Raw genomic sequence first — 21,960 nt, forward strand, 5'->3', positions numbered from 1 at the left:
TTCCGTATAATCTCACCTGAGTCTCCACCTGGGCTGAGACCACAATGAGTATTTAACCAGCTCTCTGCCTCACACGCTCGCTGTTCGGCCATTTGCAAGATGTAGTAAGTAAGCTATGAATGGGCTAATCCTTGGCACATGGTTTTCTTATTTTGTATTTCTTTATTCCTTGATTTCTAATAATCTTTAATAAACCTCTTAAAATATAATATTTCTATTACTAGAGACTAATTTAATTTTTACAGGTGGTGTCCTGAATTGTGAATGAATTGGATTTAAGTGAAGCAGAGCAACACAAAGTCATCAGCCTCAACAAGACAAAAGTCAAATGATGGGTGATTGCCCAGGATGCAGTAGATGGCATTGGTATCTTCAGTATGACCAAGCTCTAAGCACTCCACTGTGCCTGCTTCAGTGGCATTCCCAGCCACTGGAACAAACTGTTTTCATCTGCCCATTCAGACAGAGGAAGTATTCACAGGCTTTGACAGGTTTGAGGTCCACTGGTTACCCTACTCCTGGTTTTGCCCAACTGCTGAGACATGCTGAAACTTCTTGGAGCCACATGTGAGCCTTGGGGGGGAAAGATGGATATCAAAATGTCTGAGCAGTATAGAAAGAGGATTAATATCTCTGAGGAGGGTCATTAAGTTGAGCCCTTTTCAAGGCTGCTCAATCCAAATTCTGGATTTGGATTTCATCTGTGTAAGAAAAGCAAATGAATAACTCACTTGGAACCAGAAATGGAGCCAAAGGCATGGGAGGGTTAAGGGATTTGTACTGTGTCATACAACTAGTAGACATCAGAGATCGGACTTGAACTCACATTTTCCTGAATCCTAAGCCACATTCATTATATATTCCTTGTGTGGGATGATAGCTATGTCCAATTATGGGCTTTTAAAATCTGAAGAATTCATTTAAAAATTATTTTAGAATGTCACAAAATTAGAATATCTAAATTTTCTGAATTAAATAGATTTTACATTCAGATTCTTAATAAATGCAATAAATAAGAGAAAGATCCTTATTTTTAGGTTTAAGTATTTGACATTTAAAATATATCTGTCCCAGGATGTACAATTATATTCAATACAAAAACCTAGAACTCTAATGAGGATACAAAAATCTGCATGAGTCTGTAACATGTCTAGACATTTCAATGTAGAAATGAAAGATTATAGAATATGATGGGTAGCAACACAAAAATTGAAAGACCCAGTAAGTAATGAAGGCAACACTCACAGATAGCTAAGTGGAATTCACCAGAACACACACCAATAAAAAAATAGCTTGGGCATCAATGTTTGTCAAGAAGGACAATGGAAACCATATGTCAAAGATAAATAATGAATGGATTTAAATAAATTTGTCACGAGGTCAACATGTCAGTGTATCAAGAGCACAACACTGCAAGAAAATATTTAAGTTTAAGACCATCAAAAATTTCAAACATTCAAAGAATAAAATAGTAAATGTGCTGAAATATCAGTAAATGATCTGTCAAGTGATGACAATATATTATAAAGTAGGCAAAATAAATACAATGATGTTCTTACAGATGTGAAAATTTGCTAACGTGGTTCATTCAACAATGGATGCATTTGAATATTGTTAGTGCACATATTAGTGCATAGTAACAGAATGTAGTACAACCAGAGTAACCTCAAATATTTAAGAAAGGTTAGTATGTAATCAGGACCAGTTTTTCCAGCTCACTGAAGGTAAAATATTTGAAAGCATAAAATCCTCAAATGAATAAAATGGCATTACTCATAATAGAGAAACAAAACGAGATAAAAAGGAATAAAGAATCAAGAGAAAAAAATTTTAAAAACCAAATTCAAGGCAAAGGCTACCAATAAATACTTAAGCTGCTAAACAAATCTATAATATAAATTACTTTGAATTATTCTTCTCTTTTAGTGAATTAAGGAACATATTACAAAAGCAAAGAAATAGATTTAAAAGAGGATAAAAGAGATGAATCAACTTAAATTCCAAAGCTGTTTATAATTTCTCAACTTCCAAGATTCTTTAACCTCTAAATAATTACAAGACACATGGAAAATGTAGTGTATTTTATGTTTTCTTTCCAGTTTAAAAATTTCCATTCATTCCCCCTCATCTTTGGTGTCACTGCCACCAATAAACACAGAATACAGTTCGGAAGTCTAGTTACATATTTTCACTAAGAAAAATACCCCACCACATATTTTAAACAATAAGATGTAAGGTATGAGATTCTACTTAATTGATCTCATGGTCCCATGATATGTTGAGTATTAAAATATCAGGGTGAAATTTAATAGCTGGTTAAAAGGAGGGTTATCATTTGCTATGACCTCATTGAAAATTTGGCTAATTCATCTTGTTAAGACAATTAACAGTAATCAGAGGCCGCAGAAAGCCATGATACATTTATGTTGTTTACAATTAGTGAAACATAGGTTCAATTAGTGTGAAACAAAATACAGACAACATAAAGCTCCCAAATATTGTTATAACTTTTCATTCTCCTGCATTTTAAAAAGATGTTGCAATTCTCCATAAGTCCACATAAAACTCTGAAACATGGTAGTTTGCTTATGACTAAAATAAAATAGTAATGTAAATTAATTTAAGTGTTAAATATATTCACATGATCACCATTGCAATTCAAAATGGTCACTAATGAATCACACACAATATATGTACATAACATATATATGCCACAAGTTTTGCAAGTTTGGGTTTTTCACAGACCAGCCAATTTTACCAGACATAAATAATATTGTACCAATTTTCAGGCATTTTGAAAGGAATTAAATGCCTTAAGTAGTTTCATTCCTCTGCAAAAAAATGAAAATTCCCTAAAAAGTCAGTGCAAATTGAACATAGTTCTACCTTCTTCAATCACTGCACTTGTTCACCAAGATGGATTCCTATTAAGTGGAGGATAAACAAATCTTAAGATTTTAAAGGAAGGAACTCATAACATTGTCAGCTGCACTTAGCAGAGGTTAGTCACAATTAGGAATCTCATGTTCAGGTCCTATAGAAGAGCCTTCTGGGAATATGTTTGCTGTGCTTGAGGTGGTTGTTGATTACCAGGTGGCTGAGGCAGTGTAGAAGATGCTAAATTATAGTTTGGCACCTGGGACATACTAGTTCCAGCATTCTGGTATATTGTGACGTCAGTAGCAGCAGCAGCAGCAGCAGCAGGAGGAGGACTATATACTGAAGCCTGGTTGGGGTAGGTGTTTCCTTGTACAGAACTAACCATTGTGCTGAAAAAGAAAAAATAAAATCTAAATTACATAAATATCTAGTTATGTTACTTCTCAATGGAGAAAATTTCTGAAAGGACAATGAAAAATTTTGATCCAAGAGACTAAACACAATCTGATCATTTGAATGTATCCATCTGGACAATAAAGAGAAAATTTAAATAAAGTTTCCTAGAATTCATTGAAAACAAAACATTCAAATTACTTAGGGTAAGAAGTCTGAGCTTGCTGGCTAGGAAGTGCTGGGTTTGCTGATGGTGGAACTGCTCCTTGGCTGAGAGATGATATTTGTTCTGGGGGAAGACTGTAGCTTTGAAGATGGCCCATTTGGGTTCCTCCTGCCACCAAATAAGCACCACTTTGGGGCTGCCCTGGATATACCTAGAAAAATCATATATAATATTAACCACCAAAAGGGTCCATTGTAATACTATAACTTAGTAAGCCACTTACCCCCTTTAAAATATCAGAAAAGATTTTAATCCTTTTTAAAATCCTTTTTTTTTTCAAGAGATAATAAATAATTTCAAAAGGAATCAATGTGTTCTGCCGTGCAACCTTATTTCCCTTTTTCACCAGTTATTAACTGGTAGATCAGAGGTATGCTATGGATACAGTTTATCTAGAATTTAGCAAAGCACCTGATGAAAACACCTAATGATATTATTAAAAATATAGAGAAATGTAAGACATGAGAGTGTACAATCAGCTGAATTTATAACTGGTTGAATATCTGGTCACAAAGTATACTCATTAAAGGCTCAGTGACATTTTGATTGTTCCAAGGATTTCTGCAATTAAATGTATCAGTGACTTGGATTAAAGGTATTTTTTTCCCCTAAAGCTCTGAAAAAAAAAAGTCAGAGTGCCACAGACATATGGCTAATTCTGGGTTTCATGTGACAAAATTTTCTTCAGTAACACAAGGCTGAAGTCTCTTATCTTCATTTATAACTACCTGTGTGACAAGGCTGCACAAATATCTCTCCTGATCCCTCTCTGACTGAACGAGACAGTGGAGTAGTGGAAAGAGCCCTAGATCTTGAGCCCAAGCACAAGGGCCCGGGGTCAAACTTAGGTCCACCCACCTCCAGGTCACCTGCATGAACTCAAGTAAGTGGTCTGGCTTCTCTAGATCTGAATTTGCTCATCTACAAAATGAGCTGGCCTAGGGGACATCTAAGGGCACAACATTTCAACAATATAGAGCTACGATTTCTTAGAAAATATAAATAATTCACAATTTATTTATTTTCCCAGAGAACTTCAGAAGATCTTTTAAGATATTACAAATTACTATTTAAGAACAATATCGGTCATTTACTCAAGTCACCAGGATATCCTCTAGGCAGCACTTTCTAGTACAGATACTCTAGTTTGAGAAGATACATTGTAAAAGAAAAGCAGGACTTCAGGTCTTTTTTTAATCAAAAATTATTTTTATCTCAAAAGTCTTTCCCTTTAAATACACATAATGTTCAACTTCTCTTGAACATATCTAAGAAATTTATGTTTTGTATATATATATATATATATATATATATATATATATATATATACATATGGTATATTAGTATAAAATTAATGTTAAACACTAGTCTATTATAATGAGAAAAACTGTTTACACCAAATTTTAAGATAAGGCAAAAATATTTCCTTGAAATATAACCTTAGCTTCAGCATATGGCTAGGTCTCAACTAATATGAATAATTAATCCCATTAAATGATTGAATGTATTCAAATTCACATAATTCAAAGTTACAATCATGTAAAATATGAAAACTGGTTGCAGCCCAATGGAAATAAGCAGTGCAAATTCAAATAACATGACCACTTTAGGGTATTCATTATTCACACTAATAAGGATAGCTATAACCAAAATCTATAGCACAAGAAGGGTGCTTTTGGCAGAGAAGAGTTTTATTTATCTTACAAATTCCACAAAGGCATTTTTAATTTAAACTCACAGCAGCTAAGTAAAATCAGAATAATGCAGCTAGTTACTACTGACTCATCTTTTTATAAACCAAGACCATTCTAGGAAATTTCTAGGAAAAATTTAACAACTGGTATTTCTATTTGTGATATTCAAAAGCCACAACTTAAGTACTTTTAAATTTATATAGCAATTATTTTTCATCTTAAAATGTTAATCTATTCTAATATTTTTACAATAGAGATTAAAGGACAGGTGATAATCTGCCAAATAACTTAGTGATAAAAAAAAACTCTTGAAACAATTTATTAAATAATTTTAAAATCACAAACATAAAAAAGCAAGCTTTAAAAGAATTCAACCTTACCTGAGTACCAGAAATGCCAGGTGACTGCATATAATACTGTTGGTTCTGTAATTTTGCATACATGGAATACATTGGATCTTCATTCATCAATTTGTTATATAAGGAAAGAGCCTCCATCACTTTAACATTGAGTTCCGAAAGTTCTGAATGTTTTCTGCAATATCACACAGAAATTAACTATAAATCAAGTTGTTGTATAAAAACTAAGCTTTAAATGATAAACTCAAGAATAGTAATAGGGTGCTGCATCATACAAGTTAGCCTGGAGTTCTTATATAATGGCAGAAAATCCCTGTTCTCATTTCTGGTTTGAGTTACCCAAAGATTCTGAACTATGGTAAGGAAAATTCAAAACTATAGGAATCAATAGGAGACATTGTTTATGGAAGGTCTGCAACTAAACTGAGGGTTTCCCTAATTATTTGTGGTTCAGTCACTTGTGGAAAGAATGACCAAAGTAAAATGGTATCTTATTATCAAAAACAACATTCTTAAGCGATTTCAGAAGGGCCCAAATTACTGAAAGTTAAATCCTCACTTTAATGGGTTTGGTACATTTTCTTCTTTAAGTCCTAGATGGATAAAGCAGTGTGGTAGTGAGACTTGGAATCAGCAGACGTTAGATTCAAATTCTTATTCCAAGTACATAATAAAAATATGAAAATGGGCAAGTTGCTTAATATCTCTGAGCCTTAGTTTTCTCACCTATAAGATGCTGATAATTCCTACAGTTTTTGATTATGAGGTTAAGTGAGAATGTTAACATTCCTTACAAACCTTAAAGTCATATATGATGTCAGTTACTATTATTTTGGGTCCCCTTTACAACTTTTTGCAAAGATTTGATAGATTTAGGTCAAGAATTTGATCACTTCATATTTTATAATGTAAGTAAGTATGACACTATCCAATTTAGAGACAGCATTAAAAGGAAGAAGCATATTGTACATACAAAAAGACATGTTCTTTACCTGTCAATATCTTCCAGTTTTTCATCAATAAGTGGTCCCATTTGGTGACAGATTGCTAAGAATACAAAATTCATTAAGGATATCATCATAAAACACATATCCACATCTTGCCCCACCCTTCCTCCATTAAGGACATAAGTTCTGGAGACCAAGAACTTTTTCATTTTTCATCCAGAGCCCCACACAGTGAGTGATACATAGAAAGTGCTTTCTGAATAACTGATACCCAAAACTTTTACTAAAATTGTCTTTTACTGAACAGTACAAATACCAGCAATAGCCTGGGTGAGATCTTAGTCAAAGAAATCAAGCAAGACCTATAAAAGCACAAAACCCTGAAGCTTCTTAGATTTGTTTATTAAATAGCCTAAAATCAAGGATAAAAAAATTTCCTTGAATTAAAAAATGGACTAAGAAAATATAATGGGCCCAAATTATACTTAAAACAAGATTGAGGGGATATTCCCAAGAAAAAGGCAAAACAGTCTCCAACACCCTGATCACCCCTACTAGGACAGTAAGTAGATACCAATACTAATAATCCTCCCCAGTCCCAGTCATGGGAAATAGCTGCTATAATGGGAAAAGAACATTTACCTTCCAAATGAAGCAACTCTGGCAGATCAGGCTGGTCGTCATTCGGATCCGCACTTTGTAACATCTGCAGAAGCTGGTCCATTTTGTCCTTTAGTGTTAAAGTAGTTAGTCGACAGTCACAATGGGTTCTTCCCATGTGTGGTAAGCAATCTTTGACAATCCAACTTTACAGTGCCCAAGAATTCTCACTTTGGGACTCCTGTGGAGTCACTTCTAAGGAGTTTTACTGCCTATTCTCAGTCTGGTTTAAAGGCGAAGTGGTAGCAGGATGATTAGAGGATCACTGCTCTCTATCAACAAAACTACCTTTTAAATTCTCCTACATTTAAAAAGTTGTTAGAAAGAATTTTGAATGGACAATTTAAACTCCCCATAAAGAATGCTTTTTAAAAATTTTATAACTGGAATATTCTTCTTTTCCTATGCATAATTTGAAAGGATTCCAAAACTGTATATCAAGATGGTCTTAAGCCATAAAGATATTTAAATGGATCACCAAATTCTAAGTAAAAGAATTATTTAGAAGTATCTTTTGATAAGATCATAGAATCTTATAGCTGATGAGATCTTCAGAGATCATCTAGTACAATCCTTTTCTTCCATAAAAGAGGAAATTAGCCCACAGAAATTAAGTGACATGCCCTATACAACACAGATGAGTGGCAGGACCAAAAAATATTTCTTAGGGACACTGAACAAACTACTGAGTGACCTCAAATTTTAATTCTGGTAATGGTTCTTATGTCTACATTCTTTGAAAATCAAAGGATCAAGGTATTTTCAATAATCTCTGTTATTACTACTAGAACAACGCAGAGAATAAAGAATCACCACCCATTTTGCAATTTATTTTTCAGAAAAGTTTTAAGAAATGAAGTTTCAAGTTAGAGCATATTCTCTTAACATTAGAGTTCAACAAATACATAGTCTAGTCTCTGAGATACACTAAATGAATGCACAAATTCAGGCTCTATTAAAGAATCTCCAATAGTGCTGCTATTAGTGTACTATTTGGTTAGAATAAATGAATCACTGGCCTGATTCAGCCTAGCATTTTTAACACAAAATTGGATTAGGCTTTTGCTGACCCAGCATGATTTATGTTTCTTGTAGTGTAATCAGTCTAAATTGGTCCTATGGGGACAAAGAGATATGGAGTAAAGTGTACTGGAATTAGTTGGCAGAAATCTATGAATAAATCCTTCCTTTCACACTTATAAGTTATGTGTTCAGGGACAAAATGCTTAGCTTCTCTACACTTCAAATTTATCATCTGTAATATGGGGATAATACCTATAGTACCTAAATCACACTGACACTGTGTTAGGACACTTAAAAGTAATAATGTATTTAAATCACTTTATAAAAAGGAAAAAAAAAAGGAAATTTAAAAAAATGTCAGCGATTACCATTCCCAGAGTGTCCCCAAATCCCTAAGTCTCTAGACCAATTCCCTAAACCTAGTGTGCACTGACTGCATATATCTTGAAATTTTAAAAATTGATGAAGGATATGGAAGACTTAAGGAGAAATCACTAGGAAAGTGCTAAATGGTAAAACCATATTATAATCTTAATCTTGTTTCTTATTTATGACAAGAAACTGAAAAAATACATTTCAAAAATGCCTGAAACACATAAAATTAAGCTTTTAATTCTAGAGAATTAAAAATGTATTCCTATCCTAAGACATGTATTCACATGACATTGCAAAGTATAAATTTGGGGAGAGGGTGGGTTAACAAACCAATAAAATAAAATCCATTTAATTAGGGATGGTGGACAAACTACAATATCATCAAGAAAAATGCATTCTATAATTATGGAGGAGAAAATATGTATGTTAATAGAATATTTTCTTAGCATAGGTTTTCCATTTTTACTAATATCTTGCTCTAATTTTCCTAATAATATAATGGCAGATGTTCTGTTCCTATGACAGAAATATTTCTTTTCGATAATATTTAGCAAAAAGATATTACTTTTAAGAAAAGTTTTCATTATGCATAATTACTTTATTTAGTTCTATTTTAAAACAAAAAAGGCCATGAAGATGTTAGCATACTTACTTCATCAATATATACTGGTTCAGGCTCGGGCTCTATTGTTTCCACTTGAACCTCATCACTGAATTGTACTGTCTTCTTCTCTGTTTTAACTGTAATGTACAAACATTTTTAAAATGTATGAATTACTAAATATTTTTGGTTATTTCAAAAATTGTAACTTTTAGAAGAATATTGTACACAGAGACTGATACACTGTGGTACAATAGAATGTAATGGACTTCTCCATTAGTGGCAATGCAGTGATCATGAACAACCCGAAGGGATCTATGAGAAAGAACACTATCCACATGTAGAAGAAAAACTGTGGGAGTAGAAACACCAAAGAAAAACAACTGCTTGATGACATGGGTTAAGGGGGATATAGACCCTAAATGAACATCCTAGTGCAAACATCAACAACACAGAAATAGGTTCTGATCAAGGACACATGTAATACCCCCAGTGGAATTGCATGTTGGCTACAGGAAGGGCAGGGGAAGGGGAGTAATAGAATATGATTTTTGTAACCAAGGAATAATGTTTGAAATTTACCAAATAAATTTTTTTTAAATAGTAACTTTTAAATTCCATCCCACAATAATAATAATAATAATAATAATCTGATAAATGGTAACAGTTTACTTTTTCTTTTAATAATTATAAAATTCTATTTTCAAAAGCCTTTAACTTAAGAAAATAACTCCAATTGTCTTTATAGTCCTTGAAGAGTAGTTTGCTCTCTTAATTTCAAATTTATATCAAGCAATAAGGTAAAATGATAAACACAGCTACTAAAAGGGATGATTTTGTCAGTTTTTTATTTTATTTTGTAAATGTCTGTTTTCTCATAAATGTTAGATTAGAAAAAAACAACCCTGAAACTAAAGGATTCATAATAAACTAAGATCAGAATTTAATGAGAAAAAGTAGTATTAAATTATGAATTTTAAATTCTCATCAATTCATGGAAATATATCATTAACATTTAAACTGACAAAAACAATATTTAAGGAATCAAATTTTTTAAAAAGATACTCCTATACCACAAAGTACTAAGTAATTGCATTAAACATGCCAGGAAGAAAAAGAACCAACACAAACCCCTATGTAACCACCAAAATGGATGAAGAGTATATGAAAAGTCCATCTAGAGTACTTTCAGTAGTATATGGTAATAATGTCTTAATCTATCTGCCTGTATTTTTCAGACAAACACATTTTATGTTGAAAAAATGACTCAGTAAAATTGCCTAAAAACCATTTGGCATTTTCCCGAGAGTAAGAAGTTCATACTGCTCCCTCCTACCAGCCTAATGCTTTTGTCAAAAACAATCATTACATTCACTGGTAAATGATACGTATATAGTTATTTCCCTTATATGGTGTTTAAAGTACTGAAAATGCAATTGTCAGGAATATATGACCTTACTTATACTATAGTAACAGCTTTCTAACTGGTCTCAAGAATCAGATCAGCTGCTACCTATCAGTATTGCCATTTCTCTATTTACCTCCTCTCTGTCTTCTCTGTTTATAGCTCTCATGTATATATAAATATACAATATTAAATGTTTGTAAAAGGGAATTCTTTGTTCTCTGAGTTTACACTTGTGAAAGGGAATCCTATATTCCCTTTGTCTATTTTGAATTAACACTTTGATTAATAACTTGAGAAGCCCTAATTAGTATCTGACCAGATTGTGAAAACATGATTAACTCTCCTTTGTCTACTTCTGAACTGAATCAGCAAAAGCTTGAGCACCCAACTTAGCACTAGGTGGAGGAGCTCTCCACCCTTTCAACTCAATCAGCCAGGAATTGAGAATTCACACCTCTCCAAAAGGTGAGAAGTGGTTCCCACAAACAGGGACCCCTGGTCAGTGCTGGGCAATGACTGTCCCTTGTGAAAAGGGGAAGGGACAAGAAGCCACTATAAAAAGGCCCTACATTTCTGGGGTGAAAGAAGTTGACTCCAAGAAGGACGTCAGCTTCAAGAAAGAACTGGACTTCAAGAAGGAAGTCAGCTTCAAGAAGGTCAGCTCAAAGAATAAAGTTGGCCTCAAGAATCACCGCCAGCTCGAGTCATAATCTTAAACTGCCTCTTGGAGGACACTTGGGTGAATGGATAGCTGGCTTTCCCTTCCTGTCTTCTGGAGAGAGTTTAATTCTGGTTTGAAGGTCAACAAGTCCTGACTGAGTTGTGAACTAGAGCAATATTTAGTTAGATAAGCTAATGTCTTCTCTACCCTTTTGTATTTCTTTATTTTCACTCTTTCTACCTCTTTTGTAAATAAAAGCTATTAAAGTCATTTCAACTTTGAACAATAATACTTTGAATCGGAGACCACCATTATTATTTATAATTTTCATATATTTTAGTCAAATTATTAAAATTTAATTCCTATGTATTTATACATAAATGTATAAAATAAAATGCTATAGTTGTCCCATAGAAGATAAGTTCCTTGAGCAAAGAAAACTGCTAGTTTTCCCCTGGATTCTCAGTGCACTACAGGGTAGAAAATCAATAAAGCTTTGATGAAATGAATATATTCATATTACAAAAATACAAGTATCCAAAAGGAAATTGATTATGGAGGAAGGCTTTCTTCCCCTGCATGCACAAGTCATGTATCTTCTTTGCTCTGTTCTTATTTATGAAAAAGGGAAAGTACACATATTTCAATGTGAGGCACACAAAGTAGGTGCTTAATAAATGCTTGTCTCCCATTTTCCCACCCCACACCCAACCCAGTCTCCCTTGAAACTAAACCAATTATAAAGCACAACTTTGTGGCCTCAGTTCATGCTTTGGCTTGCTCATTTTAAAACACAAGTCACATGTCAGGCAGCCCTCAGGTATGTCCTTCCACTAAAATGGGTCATGTGGAAAACAGGCACATCAAGAATATGCTGATTCCTGCATTAGGCTTTTAGGCGCATGGAAAGTAAGAAGTGATTTCAGGATTTCCATACCATAGAAGAACCTGTTTATTTGCTGGGGGGCATGACATACAGCCCAGCATGAGCTCTATGTATGAAAAATGTAACTGGGAAAGAAAAAACAAAATGAAAAACTGCATACTCTATAATAATGACCAAACTGAGCTTCAAAAAAGATGGTGACAAAATGCAGATTCCTCCCTTCTCAGCAAAGGTGGGAGACTACAGGTATAAAACATTGACTGCATGTACTATCAAATTTAGATGATGTGCTAAAGTTAGTTTTGCTGGGCTCTTATTTTGTTACAAGGGATATTAGTTAGGGAGGGAAAATACATTCATATATAATAGTGAGGTAAAGACAAATTAAAACAATAATTTTAAAAAGAAAAACTGATGAAAAGCCAGCACATGGGCCCACCTACCCCAATAACCCCGGGAAAAAAATGTTCTTAACTGGGAGATTGAAATGTATGCAGTTTTTTTTAGCCTAGATGTGTTTGTAATGATTGTGAGACTATAACACTTACTAAAACATCTGGCTAATAAACAAAAATTTGAAAACACAAAGAATTTTTTTAAAAAGCATCAGCAGACATTTATGGGACATTAACAAGTATAAAATTGGGATGACAATGTATTGGATGTCTGCCTAAAAGGGAGAAAGGTTGAAGCCTTATGCAGTAATAGCTAATCCAGCGCAAGTCTCTATCCCTATAAATTCAAATATATGGTTACTTCTGGTTGTTTACTAAGTACTCAGAATTTTCTTGGAAGAGAAAAATGCTAATATTTAAAGAAATAATAAGTTTTCACTGCATACAAGATTATTCTTGTGCACTTCCACATTCTTAATATATAATCTGCAACTCACTCATTTCTGGTTCAGCACTAAGGTCAGCTGTCACAAAATTGGAGGGAAACAATCCTATGCCTTGATGCGTTTCACCTTTCCACCAGTTGGGATCACTAAAATTAGAGGAAAGATTTTTAAAGCATATATTAAAACATTAAACATTATTGCAGAATTTCAGCTCTTTGTGAAATAAATGTGTTTGAATAAAGAAATTATAGCTTTAAGGAAACAATTTTTTTTAAATAACAAAAATCAGAATATCCAACATACAAGTTTTTTTTTTTTTTTTCTGCAGAATAAGGCTATGTGTGAGGTGCTATTAAAACTTTTATTGATAAATAATTTAGTTAATGAAATCTGTTAAATGTGATATTTGACAATTATATTCAATTAGATTATGCATAATAAGTGTGTGTAGGTGAAGATATATATATATAAAAATGTGTATTTTATTTATATAAGACATATATGAAAGAACAAATGAATGAAAATAAATGCAAATGAAAAAGCACTTATTAAGTCCCCAACAATTAGTGAAAGAATAGAAAAGGCATTCTCTGTTCTCAAGGAGTTCACATTTTAATTGAAGTAGACACAAGATAAAAAGAAGTTCTGTTGCAGGCTATTCAAAAAATCCAGTTAAATTTTAAGAGTGCAAGAGGCAGGTTACACTAGTAGGTAAGAGGACAGTGGAGGAAGAGAGGAATTCTGCAGATCATGGAAGAGGCAGAGCAGGTAGCAAAGTCTGAAGGTCCTTAAATGGCAGAAGCAGCATAGATCTGCCTGTGGAGGTGCCTCCATTTCATAAATACACTGGTGACTCCCATCTCACCATGTAAGCACTAGTAGCCTGGATGGATGGATGCTGCTTGGAGAAAGGAAGAAAGGAAAAAAAGGAAGAAAAAGGGGGTATGGGAGAGGAAGAGAAGGAAAATTTAGCCTTAGAGAATTGCCTGGGGCACTAAGAGATTATGCCCAGAAATATCTTAACTTTGATGTCTGTTCTTTTTAACAAGCCACTCTGCCTCTTGTTACAGACAAAAGAGTGGTTGCCTTAAACTGTGATGGCGAAAATATGGTTTCAAGACTTTGAATTGCCAAAACTGTAAAGATAATTTTTAGTGTCTTGATTTTATATTAAAAAAATAAAGTGGTCGCCATGGGAAAATTCCCAAAATATAAAATCCCCAAGTCAGCTGGGTTTATGGAGATTTTAATTAATACAAATGAAGGAATTAAGAAAAAGGAGAGAGAATAAGAGAAGTATAGTATGAAGGGCCTGAGCCTTAAGAGAGACTAGTCAGTCTTTTATCACTCACCACAAGATCCTTCCAAGCAAAACTCTAGTGTTCAGAGAGACCCTCCAGCAGTTCAGCTCCTCAGCTCAACTAAGTTCAGCCAGTGAGCCCTCCAATTCAGCTTTCTAAGCTAAACTCCCCTTAGAGGCCTTTCTGACCTCCTTTCAAAGAGAATTTTCTCCTATGTCACATCCCCTAAGTTTTCACATCTACCAATCACAGTAGACGTTTTCCAAAGGACTGACCATTCTTAATTCACACCTGAGTAGACTAAAACTTTTGAGTAATTCACTCCTAATAGACTAATCTTGTCCTTTGCAAGTTGCCTGATTAATTTGATCTTCATAGGTACTTAGCACCCCTTTGTATTAGATCTAATTAGACCTAGCTTAAGGGTTCTTGCTTAACTTTAAGTATGGGTTGGGGACTTTTCATTGTTCAATCAGGAGTTTAAAACTTTATCTTCCCCTAAAGTATGCCTAAGTAGGGTGGAGTAATGTTAGAGTTCCCACCTTCCTGACCAAAGTCCCTTCATTGTTTTAAAATGGGGAATGGTCCTAACCAAATATTCTAAGGTAAAGTCTGAGAATTTTTTTAAGATTCACAAGTCTGAGAAATTTTAAGATTCACAATCTCAATTAAAAAAACAAGATACTTTTAAGTCCAAAATACTCTTGTAAAACTAAAAACGTGATTAGCAATTACCTGTCATCAAGAACTGTAATGATTTCTCCAGCTTTAAATGTTAGCTCATTATCTTCAGCAGCTTCAAAATCATAGATAGCGCGAACTTTCCTACCCTCATGTTGGTGGTTAGTCAGGAGGCTTGATGTGCTTGGATACAAACTGGAAAGAGTGGTTGGCTGTTGCCTTTGTTCTTTCAATGATAGCTCAATGGCTGAAAATTTTTAAATAAAAAAATATATATTAGTCTTATATAGTCTCCACTTCTAAGCATACAAAAAGATCATTTGAATTAAAAGTATCCTGGGATTTAGAGCCTAACGGACTCTTGCAAGTCAGTTCCAACCTTCACCTTTCAAAGATGAGTAAACTAAGACAGTAAGGGGTCATCTGACCCCTGTCACATGTATTATAAGCAAGAGAATTCAATCCAAAATAAAGAATTTTGCAATACGCTGTTATACTTTTCCAGGAAAACAAATAACTTAGTCAATTACTATATTTAAATTCTATCATGATCAGTTCTTATAATGTTACATCATTTTACTTCATTTAAGTAACTAAAAATTTACAACCAGCCACAAAAGGCACACAACTTTCAATATTTACAGAAGTGTACAAATGAAGTTACCTTGCAGCATCAAAAATCAAATTCTCCTATCAAAGCTTTTTGGCCTCATTGTGTAATTTAAAAATACTCCCCTAGGACTCCCTTTTTACATTTTTTCCCCCTAGATCAGATAGTGAAGGATTACTCAACAAATTTAAGATTTAGAAATCTAAAACTATATAGTTACTTGACACATTTTTGAAAGAAGATACTTCCAAGAATAAGTTACTTGAGTCTTTTAATACTGTCTAGTTATGATGAAAGAAAATATATGCCATTTAAAATATTCTAAGTTTTTAACAAATAGTACTACATCTACATAAGTGATATTAGGGGAAAAACAATTTATTCACATTTACAGCACAGTTGAATTGTTTGTACATTGTGCTAAATTCAACTGTGCACCTAGAGTGACGATTTTTAATCTGTCCAATACTTCAGGGAGGGGACAGAAAGGCCAAAAGCTGATTGTTTTAAAAATCAGCACTGGAGGGGCAGCTGGGTAGCACAGTGGATTGAGAGTCAGGCCTAGAGAAAGGAGGTCCTAGGTTCAAATCTGGCCTCAGACACTTCCCAGCTGTGTGACCCTGGGCAAGTCACTTGACCCCCCATTACCTAGCCCTTACCACTCTTCTGCCTTGGAGTCAATATTGACTCCAAGAAAGAAGGTAAGGGTTTAAAAAAAAAATCAGCACTGGAAAGTAAGACTTTCTTTCTCACAATTTAATTGCTTACTCATCTTGTCATCCTCTGCAGAGTGACAACTGGGTAGTGGGAAAGGAATTTTACCTTTTAAGTTATGTTGCTCTAGAATAAAGTAATGGCATTTCTGGGTAATTAAAAGTGATGAAGGCAAGAGTGAAGATAAAAAAAGGAAGCAAACTTTTGACAGGAAGACATGAACTATATAAACTTTGCAAGAAAAAGTGTTGAGCCTCTATAAATGAACCATAAACTCTCAATGGTGAGGAACAGCATTCTGCCAAAAAGGAATTAAAAACCAGCTAATTTAAGCAACATTCAAGGGTAATTTTGACTGCACAAAGTCTAGAAAACACTTTCCCTATACCAATAAAATTATTATATTTCCACCATAGAGATGACTAAACTAAAGATATGAGAAGTTAAGGGTCTTCCCCTTATAATCTAGCAAGTATATACAGTATGATCTGAATTCAATTTGCTTAATGGAATGAAATCCAGCACTCTCATCCATACCATGCTGCCTCATTTCGGGGTTATGTTAGCAAGACAGTTAGCAAGGTTTTTTGAGAACTGAGAAAGGCTGACCATTTTCTCTTCCTCTGTGCCTGCAGCTGCAGTTGTTCCATACATCTTTAAGCTACTTATAATTACTGAATTTTTTCATAAAAAGTTGGGATAAATTATAATTCCAATGGGATTTATCTGCTCATCAATTGTGTACAGTGGCACTAAAATGAAAGAAACCTGTAAATAATCTGAAGTATAGAAATAAAGACGGAGAATGAATGAATCTTCTCTGGCTGTCCAGAGAGAGAAAGAGAGAGGCCAAGGAATTCCTTCCTTTCCCACTTCTGGCTTGGGCTAAGTCAACTAAAAGAGAAAATATCATGGTTTTGATTTTATTATAATTCTTACAAGATTCTTAAAAGCAGAGAAAGATGAAGTACATGACTTAAAATCATTCACCCCTAGATTATGGAAGTCCTGAGTAAGCAAGAAGGAGGTGGTCCAGTGAGGCCTTCCAGTAGCACTTCTGATGTCTAAGAGAAGGAACACCTCTACTGGGAGGAGAAAGATGTAGTCTGGAAGGAATATGATCTATCCACACACATTTCTGAGGGAGAAGCTACCCCCTCACTGAGACCTCCAAACCATGCCTTGAAGCCCAACTCTGGCTTACAAATTTATTACAGGTAAAAGTTTAAATAGAAAAAGAAAGGATAAATGAATGCTTTGTTAGGGTAATAACCATTTCCCCTAATTCTTTAAATTAATTCAATGCCTTCAACTTCAATGCAGAAAAGCATGAAATTTTATAAATGTATTTTCTATAATTTGATTTCCACATCTATATATTTTCTGATTTGTCTTATAACAATTCTCATGGGTATTACTATATGCATTTCAAAAGATAAGGAGATGGAAGTTGGAAAGACTAGGAGCACAGTTATAAAGTACCAGAGGTAAGACTTGGACCCAGTTCTTCCCAGATGACCAGCACAGTAAGCTCTCCTGTTTATAACTGTTCCCCTCATACTATTTAACCAAAATTCTTACTTGCATATTATACTAAAACAAATTTTATCTGATACTTCTCTACAAATTTTAGGAGATGAAAGAGAAGAATTGGAAATTAAAAGTGAAGAAACTTAGAAAGCCATTTTCTTAATAATCCTCTACAATACTTTTCCAAGAAGTAAAACTAATGGAAAATACACCTAAATTTTAGAATATATAAGCTAATTATACCTAATTCCAAATTGTGGATCTATATTCCAAATATTCTAAGTGACAGTTTGGAGACATTGGGAACACATTTTAGTACTTGTTAAGTTCTCAATTCAGTCACTAGATCCTACTTAATCCATAATACACCTAAAGCAAATAACAATAGTATAAGTTTAGCTACTTTTAACAACTACTTAAGATACTGTTTTTATGAGGAAAAAATATGATGGCTTCTATAGTAAGCCAAGAATACACTTCCTCCTCCCCTAACTTTGTAGGAAGTAGTCAGGTAGTAATCAAAGAAATACCTTAGTAAGCTTCTAAACTTTCACAGCTATATAAGACAAAGTACTATTCAATAATTAAGTATTCCAAACCAAGAAACAAGGAAAGTTACAATTCTAATTATCATATTCATGTATTAAGGCCATTGCATATAAACAGCCTCACTTATCACTAATCTTGATGGAATAATATAATTTAAAGATCAAAGAATAGGTGTGTGCATCCACTATATATTTCCTAGTATAGTGAAATAAAGCTACATCTTACCAGAGGTTGGTTAGTTTCTAAAGTCAGCCTATAAAGGAAAAAAATCAGTACGGATCAAAATCACCTTTGACAATCCCTTGAACCACCTATGATAAAACAGTACACAGATACCTGCAAAGAGTTTCTTTAAAAGAAAGCAGTTTATAGCCTAAGACTGTTATCTTGGAAACACATGTGGGCAAATTTTATTTTTTTGCAACACCTACTTAAACTATTGATAAGAGAGGTAAGAACCAGGGTTTCTATTGGAGCAGAAGAAAACAAAACAAAACAAAACAAAACAAAAAATAAGTAAACTAATAATAAGGGGGGAAAATAGTCTTGAAAGTGCTTCACACCCCAGTTCAATCACAGCAACTAATCTGACATAATAGTTTCTTCCTTAGCTTCCCCATGAGACAGACACACGGATTTCTAGGAAACATGGCAGGGGTCTTCTTGATAACCAAGAATACTAGGAAGGTTGTACACATTAGCTCTTCCAGCCTAGGCACAAGATGAATAAGAGATTCAAAGAATATACTCAGTTCAGTGAGATCTTCCTAGTTCAAGAGGCATGTGAGAACTAAGTCCCACAGAGAGAAAAGCAGATTTACCTACAACATCTTGAGTTCACTCTAGGGCATATTCTCATCAAGTGGAAAGGTTGGGAACAGTCTAAGTCAACATTGGTGAAGTATTGGCACACGTGCCAGCCCTAGGACCGGGGAAGCTAGCTCCTTTGTCCACCATCCCCTCGTCCCAGCACCCAAAGGTGCATGCCTCACCCCTACCCAAAACAAGCACTTCCTCCTCCCCTATCTGGTATTTGGGGTGAGGGTGGGGTGGTAGCCCTTAAAGACAAGCTTGAATTTGCCCTCTGGGCACTTGAACTTCACCAACATTGGTCTAGGTTATTTTAGCCAACATCTGCCTCTGACTGTTTTTCCTCTTCTCACTCTCTGCATAGCACATGCAGTTGAAGTCATAAAAGTTAAAAGTATTTACACTGTACAATTATATAGGGTGTTCAGGTAAAACTAGCACCTGTGGTGTGAGGGCTTGCTGAGCTCTTTTCAGGGCTACTTATCTACCTTTGGTGCCCATCTTCCATCCAAATTTCACCTGTGGCTCCAAGAATTTGTAGCAAAAGCCACAGCCTGGTAAAACCATCTTCAGGAGATGGACTAAACCAGGTTGAAAGGTAACCAACAGGCTGCAAACCTATAGGTGAATTAGGGAGATGTCTAGCCCAAGCCATGTGAAGACATCCCCTGGCAGAACGGGTAGATGAAATAATTTGTTCAGTCATGAAAGCAGCTGAAGCAGATGCTGTGGAGGGCTTAGAGCTTGGTCAATTAGACATCAAAGAAGCCAAGGTCATTCACTGCATCCAGAGTCACCGCCAGTGTCTTGACTTTTGTCTTGCCATTGGACTTCAAGGAATCTGGAAGAGAGTGAGGCCAAGGACTTTGTACAACTCTGCCTCACTTAACTCCAATTCATGTGCAAATCAAGACATCATTCAATGTTGTCACTGATCCTCTTCTAAAATAAAGGCTGAATAGCAGACTATGATGCAATTATGTCCTATTTCTATGACTAGCAATATGTGGGGCACTAGTATTTACTTAAAAAAAATGCATTCATTAATTCCACAAAAGACTTAATGATTTAAAAATAAAACTGTAATAACTGACCTTAAAGTATCACATGAACTAATAAATAGACAGGCTAGGTCTTGATCTGAAACAAGGACATTCTCAGTTAGCAATAATATATTGTACTCACCTTTTGCTAGATCTTCTTCTTCCTTTTTGGTGGCCACAGTACCAGGATCCTTGGCCACAAGAGCTGGGCTTGCTTTTGCCTGTTCTGCAGCCTAATCCAAAAACACAAACAAAATGCTACAAAATTATTCTAAAGCTTTTTTATGTAGTCAACTGCCCTAATGACTATCAGGATTCTCCTATCTATCCTTAACAAAACATTTACAAAGAAGGCAAATCAACAGTGATAGATATCCACATTGTAATGAATGGGAGATCAAGGTTGTGGGCAACAGACTAGAAGCAACTCTCCAGACTGGAAGGAGTCTCTCTACGACTTTGTGAATTAGGAGCCAACTAATTGATTTCTGCACATCTCAGATGGAAAAGCATTTGTTTTCACATATTACAAAGTTGAAGGAAATTTTACCCAACAGAATTTTCTGCAACCCTTACATCTAAAGTCATTCTCTAATTCTATGTACATAAACATGTATAGGATTCTTTGACCCAGCTCCTAAAGAAGGAAAGGACCCATATGTATATAAATAAATATGTGCTTTTTGTTGTAGCAAAGAACTATTAACAAGATGAGTATCCATCAACTAAGGAAGAGTTGAACAAATTATGATAGAGGAAAGGATTCATTAAAAACCTTGAGAAGAGTTATATGTATTAATGCAGAGTAAAGAATACAGAACCAGGAAAACAATTTATAAAATGACTGCAAAACTCTAAAGTAAAACAACTGTGAAAGACTTAAGAATTCTAATAATGTAATGACCAATCATGACTCCAAAAGAATGATGAATTATGCTTCCTATATCAGGAAAGAGAAGTAACACTCTATAAATAAAGCAATTGACATGACTAGCATGTGAATTTGTTGTTTTACTACTTTTTTGTTACAAGGGAGACTTTTATTGGGGGAGAGCCAGGAAATAACAGTGTTGCCAAAAAAAAAAAAGAAGAGTGAAAGAAGAGAAGGGAGGGGAAGAAAAGAAAGTGAAGAGGAGAAAAGGAGAGGGGACAGCAGACAAAGTGTCAATGAAATGTGAAAATTACATAGCAAGACATTCAAGAGGAGGCAAAGATAAGTAGAACAGTTCCAGTACTTCTGTGTTAAATTTCAGATACTCTTAAAAAATAAGCTATACAAAATGGAAATTAATTGTATACTATTCTCCCTCTTCTAGTCTTTGTATATGAAAATTATTCTGTTTGTTGATGCTTATCAATTTCATCATAAAAATATCTAAATGTTACATATAACACTTTGCACATCAAATGATTTAGTATATTAAATTTAATGTGATTTCTTCAGAAAATAATATAAATTTTCTAAGTTAGTTTTCTTTGAAAAGTTTTTAACTTTCATTACAAATGGAGCTGCATGTTGCTAAACTTTACAGAACCAGGGTTCTTTTTGATTTTGTCAGTTTGTGTAAATGAAGTAGGATGCAAGGACAGCTAGTAGTCTAATTACTACATACTTGGGGAATCAAGTTCCAAGTACACACAAAAGTCACAAAGGATTGTTCTGTTGTCAAAAAGTACAAAGATTACCTTGTGAAAACTGCCAGTCGTGCTGACTCCAAATGCCCAGTATTTGGAAATAGTTATTTCCCTATGCTAAAACTTAACTGCT

General features: G+C 34.3%; 1 protein-coding gene across 5 annotated transcripts in view; it reads right to left on the reverse strand.

Annotated features, from left to right (window-relative positions):
• The window catches only part of STAM (signal transducing adaptor molecule), a 96,075-nt gene that overhangs the window by 22,299 nt on the left and 51,816 nt on the right, over window positions 1–21,960 (reverse strand). For 3 of the 5 annotated variants that reach the window (XM_001377252.4, XM_056800146.1, XM_056800147.1), the window contains exons 6-14: window positions 20,335–20,425; window positions 14,991–15,183; window positions 13,006–13,100; window positions 9,210–9,298; window positions 7,142–7,229; window positions 6,545–6,599; window positions 5,574–5,727; window positions 3,475–3,650; window positions 2,067–3,269 (exon numbers count right to left, since the gene is read on the reverse strand). In XM_001377252.4, the coding sequence (XP_001377289.1) occupies window positions 3,035–3,269; window positions 3,475–3,650; window positions 5,574–5,727; window positions 6,545–6,599; window positions 7,142–7,229; window positions 9,210–9,298; window positions 13,006–13,100; window positions 14,991–15,183; window positions 20,335–20,425 (1,176 nt within the window). In that variant the 3' untranslated portion in view covers window positions 2,067–3,034. Of the gene's footprint in view, window positions 1–2,066; window positions 3,270–3,474; window positions 3,651–5,573; window positions 5,728–6,544; window positions 6,600–7,141; window positions 7,230–9,209; window positions 9,299–13,005; window positions 13,101–14,990; window positions 15,184–20,334; window positions 20,426–21,960 lie in introns of those variants that run through there. The other 2 variants (XR_008912436.1, XM_056800145.1) reach the window with 2 other exon arrangements.

This window comes from Monodelphis domestica, chromosome 5 (assembly GCF_027887165.1).
Source record: "Monodelphis domestica isolate mMonDom1 chromosome 5, mMonDom1.pri, whole genome shotgun sequence".
NCBI classification, from domain to species: domain Eukaryota; kingdom Metazoa; phylum Chordata; class Mammalia; order Didelphimorphia; family Didelphidae; genus Monodelphis; species Monodelphis domestica.